Below are 6,542 nucleotides of genomic sequence, written 5' to 3' on the forward strand. Positions count from 1 at the left end.
GTACATGAAAACTTCTTGATAGTTTAGGAAATGAGTATCATCAAAATTATAGGTTAGGAAGTAATTACAAAATAGGATAATAATTTAAAGAGAGTTTGTGTATTTTTCCTTACTATTTATGAAGTCTGAGGATATAAAAATAAAATTACTATTTGACCTCCCTTTGACTAGACATGTTTGGGCAATGAGATAAAATGATATGAGAATTTTCTAGATAGTGGTGAAATGATTTGAGTTAAGATATTTTATTAAGTTTTGGGAAGGAGAGAAAAAAAATTGAATAAAAATTAGATGAGATGAGGTGTTCTCAACTCATCTTTCTTCCCAAATATGACCTTAATTAAGCAAAAAACAAAAAATAACTAGTTTGAATAATTATAAAGAGCATTGCTATTTTTTTTTTTATTATCCCTAGTTATACATGTTGACGTGGTATATTTATTTTAGATGATTTTATATCTTAATAATTTAAAATAAAAGTCTACCACATTTTTGTAACTTTTACTCTTGCAAAGTTGACGATGGGCAGAATAAGGATTATTCTGGTTGCTAGTTAATCACCAGAAATTAGGGATTGAGACTGAGAAAAGATGCAACTTAGAGAGACAACTATGTGAATAGGGTTTATTCATAAAAATTGAAAATTGGTCCTAAAGCCCACAAGCCGTGTTTAAATAGCTAAGGGAATTCAAGATTTTGAAATTTTTTTTCCACAAAGGCAAATTTCAACTATTGCGTAAAAGTAAAATATGGAATAAAATAAGTATCTTGCCAAAAATCCGGTCCAAATCAAAATAAGAATCATCTCTAGAAGTCATAGTGAAATATGACCATAAAAGTGTAAAAAAAAAAAAAAAAAAAAAAAAAAAAAAAAAAAAAAAAAAAAAAAAACTTAAAGTGGCGATTTACATGGGAAGACGGCTAATTTCAAGGTCGAATTGGAGACCACTAGGCATAGATTTCTGAATTGTGGTCATATGCACGATTCTGATACCCTTAACCAAAGTTATGATCAAAATACTAATGTATGCGCAATATCACCCCAATAAATTCAAGGAATCTTCATATTTTCCTACCATATTTGCACTGATATGCATTCTTAAGATAGTCTAGTACCATCAACTTGGAATCTACCAGCTCAACATCATCAGACCTGGATCTCCTATATAAAAAATAATAAATATATTGATGTTGGTAGTTTTCGCTCGAGACCTATCTACAGTACTACCATTGTCTAATGGTATGTATGCCCTGCCCTTGCACCAAACCAAGTCGGTCACACTTTTGCCATTTCTCGCTTACAAAGTTACAAACATGTCGAGATAGAGATTCTCTGTTAACTTCCTATACCGTCACTTAAAATATGACATAATTGACTCAACTAAATTGAGAGAATCTAAAATAAAGAACATGTGCATTGAGTCAGTTTATTTGATCTACATAAGAGGTGCGTTGTATCAATTACGAAGTAAAATGGATGATAACAAAAAAACATGGATGATAACATGGGTGCCATTATAATTTCTGGCATATCATGTAATGCAATGTCAGGGCATTTGTTACGTGCACGTTTGCATGAGAATGGAACTCATTTTTCTTCTGTTTCTTCTGATATTTTACTAGCTGTCGAGATAGTCATTTATGCATCTTTGTTAGCTGTTTCATGTGATGATCTGTCCTTTCTAAGTGCCAATAATGAACCGAGCAGCCAATTTTGGAGCGCTCCTGATTTTGAGTATTCTCTCACATACCTAGACACATTCACCTATTCTATAATAATACTTAAGAGTTATAAAATGTGCAAATGTCGCATATTATTATTTTTTTAAAATAAGTAAATATGTAACACATAAAAAAATTATTTTTTTTAACAATAAACTTCACTCTTTTTCAAAAGGAGTGCACAATAATTTTACAATCCATAATCATATCTAGCATTACTCATATTCCGATCGTTCACTGACACCACGCCTTAGGGCAGCTTTATAAATAGAGAGTAAACAACAAACACTTAGTTCTTGGTTTTTACTACTACGTACTTGGCGTACAGACCTTATATAATATGCACTGTTAATAATAATAAGATCTAATTTACAAGATAATTTAGTTTTGAACTCTTCTTGTAAATCAAATTTGCCACTCCTCCCTACCAATATCAATTTCTTTCATGTTGTGCTTGTTTTGTTTTGTTCTTATTTTCTTAGGTGGCACATTTAAGAGAGAGAGAGAGAATTGCTGAGATAGGACCAGTCAAATCTACAGAGAGCAGAAACTTTGCATGGGAATGAGTTACCAAAGACTTCAGTGCGCATTTGTGTCTCTGTGCTTTTTCTCTGTCCTGATCTTTATATATATAAACCTTGCCTCTTAGTTTGTCACGGACTCAAGACTCACTTTTCTCGACTGCCAACTCTGACTGCCTTCAACTATCATCAACCCAGCTTTTTCTTCAATCACTTTATTACATTCATTTCCAATTCCAAAGCACTTAAATGGCAGCCTTTTCATACGAACACCACCCTTTTCTTCTTGATAATTCATTTTTCTTGCCAAGCAGCCCCTTTAACATCATGTCTAGCTTTGTGGAGGAAAATATCAACCCCAACGGTTTCTCTCAATTTTACCCACATGAATCTATCCATGAGATTCCATCTGATTTTGGAGTTCATGAAAGTAGCTTTCTTGAGCACAGCTCAAAGGGCGCTTATTTTGGTGATAATGAGGCTTCTCTGACCAAAAAGCAAATCAGTACAGAATCATCAACAGTGGTGGATAAGCTTGATACTAGTGATCAGGTTACTCAGAAGGTGACTCCCATGGTGAAGAAAAGGAATAACAGAAATGGGGCTTCCTTGAACTGTGCTCAACTAAAGGTAGCCCACACTCCGAAATTGAGTTTGATTTAATGAAACAGAAACTCAGGTTACTCATAGCAGAATGATAATAATAAGTTAAATTTATTTGAGGGCCAACATTTTGATTCTTTGGTTCTAATTTAGCTTGTCAAAATTAACGGATTTTGATCGTTGTTCATGTACTGAATTCATTAGGAGTTAGCAGAAGGGAAGACCAAGAAACAAAAGAAATGTAATGGCACCCTGAAAGAAGAAGAGAAGAAGCCTTATAAAGCTGAAAAAGAACAGAAGAAAGTTGCTAAAGAGCCTCCAACAGGTTACATCCATGTAAGAGCAAGGAGGGGTCAGGCAACAGATAGCCACAGCCTTGCAGAAAGGGTACAACTCATTCTTAAAACTCCCCATGGATTGGATCCCACAGGGTCTGATCTTATCATTGCATGAGAAAGGTTACAATAGACCAAAATTTGGTGCCTTTGTCATATATTATACAATAGATCACCTACCCAAAAATGCTCATGATATAATTTGTTATGACCACTACTTCTACGTGTCTCTTTGTAAATCTTTTCCTTAAATTAATGGTTTCAGGTAAGAAGAGAGAAAATAAGTGAGAGAATGAAGATATTACAAGGACTTGTTCCGGGCTGCGACAAGGTGCATGGTGGATTCCGGTCTACATTTTGATCTCACTACATGCATGAGAAATGTTTTTTTCTGACAACTTCATGTGGTCTGGTCTAAAAACAGGTAACTGGGAAGGCCCCGATGTTGGATGAGATAATCAATTATGTTCAGTCCCTACAAAATCAAGTGGAGGTAATGATATCAAACCCAGTTTCTTATGACTTACTACTAATACATTGTTAAAAGAAAATTAAGTAACCAATGTCGATTAATGTGAAAATTATTCCTTATTTATTTTTGGTAATTTGACAGTTCCTTTCGATGATGTTAGCTTCAGTGAATCCCATGTCGTATGACTTTGGATTAATGGACCTAGAGGTATAAAATATATAAATCTAGCTTTAATTTCATATTCTTTCTTCATCTTAATTCTATCAATTACCTGAGTTGAAATTTGTATTCAGAGATTGACAAGAATGGCATCCCCACTGTCACCTGCTGCTGCAACACATTGCAGTACTGATCCCATGAGTACCGAGCCCACAGGTTTTGCTCATACAACCACCACCACTGCCATTACAACAGCTAATAATTACTATCCTATTGTGAACACTGTTTCACCCAATGCCAATGCATTCAGCTCCCAGGTACATAAATCAAACTGCATTTCAAACATTAAAAATCTATTAAAAGAAGGGGACAATTAGGAAAACCCGGCCTATTTTTTCTTCCCTTTCTAACTTTGTCAAACATACCATTTTCAGGATATTGCTTGCGTATTTTGTGAAGTAGAAGACCAGCGACAAAACTTTCTTATTCCATCTGAGTTCGGCAACAACTTGTGTTTCTTCCACTCGAGTAAAATACAACGTCAACTGCCCTACAAACATCATGGGTCAGCCCTCAAGTCCTGTTTCATATATATTAAAAAAAATAAAAAAAATACAAAGAAAATAAAAGCCATATAATATGTACAGATCGATGAGCATTTTATTAACAGCTTGTACGTCTTGACTTCTGCTGATCTGTCTGTATATTTGATCTTTTCAGCACCAGTTTCAACGGAGGGGGCCTAAAAGTTGTTGCTTCAGATCGACAATAGATAGATTAAAGTGATGTCTGAAGATCATGAATAAAGGGTAGCAAAATCAATCGATAAGGAGCATGAAGGACATATATATAACTGATCAAATAGATCCAGCTTGTTCCTATATATAGCTATCTTGACAACGTACCAGGCCAAGTGATGCAAACAAAACCAATGGTTAAGAGTTATTACGGTTATTTTTACCATTAATTTCCTTTCGCTCTTCTATTAACAATAAAGAGCTTGCTGTTGCCGTTATTGGCATGCATGACTGCAGCTCAGGCATTAGTCGGTTCAGCTGTCTTTTATGTGTATTGGTGGAGGCATATATATATAAAGTTTATCATATAATAGTAACAATTTGAATGGTACTTAATCTGACAATTCTCAATATATAGTTACCACCGTTAAGTACTCTAATAATATATTATATATGGAGTTTTGTTCATTCACTACCGAAGGAAACTCATGTCCTAATCCACGATATGGTTGTCATGTTTTATGTACGAGAATTGTTAGATCTATAGAAATTTTATAAAACTAAACTTACAAAGTAACGTGGTCTAACATAATAACGATATAAATAACTTACAGTTACAAAGCCATCCCGAGGCCAACTGAGAAGTGAGTCATTGTTGAGGAATAATCTCATATTGTTTGTAGAAAAAATCTTTTGCATGTTTATAAAAAATGAATAATCTTCTTTTATATAATTAGTTCTATGAGATGAATTAGACCTGTAAATTTCTTTAGTCCTCGACTAATTTCCTAATCTCAGTTTTTCAAAATGCGTCTCTCACCTCACTCCATTCTTGCCAACGCATATGACCTCACTCGTCAGCGTAATTGCCAAAGATTGAGTTTTTTGGTCTATAGATGTCACAGTAAGCAGAGAATATAGAAATAGAGGAAGTGGAGTTCTACTACAAAAAGTACTAAAACCGAAAATCTCAGTATCTGTTTTCTGGTAGTTGTGATTTGAACAACCAATTGATTCAGTTATATATATATATATATATATGGGATTAAAGCAAATTGTGTTTGATAGTTCCCTCCTTGGCAGAGCTACTTTTGTTTTGTTTTTACTGTAACGAGGTTTTTGCATGCAGCACCCAACCCGTCCTAGCTCCTCTTGCATCTCTTCTTAAAATTTTAATACATATTTGATTTAAAAATAAATTGTAGCCGTAAATAATATATGGGATCGAGTAAAAGAATGGGCAGTTAGAGATGAATGTCTCTTGATGGCTTGAAATGATGCAAGTATAAATAGATCAGACATGTTAATACTCTCAGGTATAGGTTTCTTTAAGGAAAACAAAAAAATAAATAAATAAATAACCTTTGACGTGGCACATGTTGCAATGTCCTGACCAATCGATTGGACCTTAATTTGCATGTGCCCTTTGATTGGACCTATATGCTATTTATATTGACTTATAATTGTTTCTTTTTATCTTTTTTTATATATCTGGTCAAGCAATTAGAAAATTCAAAGTTTACTTGGCAATGTCAAGTCCCATCTCTTGCACAGATTCTCAGCCAATGAACAGCTTTGAAGTAGTGGATGCCGACTATGTTGAAAGTATTTGCAATGGGTAGGATAATCATAGATCTATTACTTTTTTTTTTTAATAAAAAATATATTCAGATTATTTTTATTTTTAATTAGATTGATAACTCTCTCTTTCTCTCTCTCTCTCTCTCTCTCTATATATATATATATATATATATATATATATATATATATATACACACTCAACCATTAATGTATCGTATTTGAACCAATGCTGATTTGCCACTTAATTTCATTAAAAACCGTGATGTAAGAGCAATACATCTCATTATCTGCTATTTCTTATATCAATTAAACCTTATCATTATTATTTAAAAAATATATTTGTCCTTTCCAACTACCGACAAGTAATTTTGTCGTGTCATCTTTGAATTTTTGCATTATACGGCCCTGACCT

The 6,542-nt window shown here is 33.5% G+C and overlaps 1 protein-coding gene across 1 annotated transcript; it reads left to right on the forward strand.

Moving 5' to 3' along the window:
* The first annotated feature begins 2,570 nt into the window (after nt 1–2,570).
* On the forward strand, nt 2,571–4,758 carry LOC121237696 (transcription factor bHLH137-like). The gene is made up of 8 exons (XM_041134547.1): nt 2,571–2,873; nt 3,051–3,233; nt 3,447–3,512; nt 3,606–3,674; nt 3,795–3,860; nt 3,947–4,129; nt 4,247–4,377; nt 4,533–4,758. The coding sequence occupies exons 1-8, from the start codon at nt 2,571–2,573 to the stop codon at nt 4,582–4,584; spliced, it is 1,053 nt and encodes a 350-aa protein (XP_040990481.1). The 3' UTR covers nt 4,585–4,758.
* The last annotated feature ends 1,784 nt before the right edge of the window (nt 4,759–6,542 follow it).

Source organism: Juglans microcarpa x Juglans regia, chromosome 6S (genome assembly GCF_004785595.1).
Source record: "Juglans microcarpa x Juglans regia isolate MS1-56 chromosome 6S, Jm3101_v1.0, whole genome shotgun sequence".
Lineage (NCBI taxonomy): Eukaryota > Viridiplantae > Streptophyta > Magnoliopsida > Fagales > Juglandaceae > Juglans > Juglans microcarpa x Juglans regia.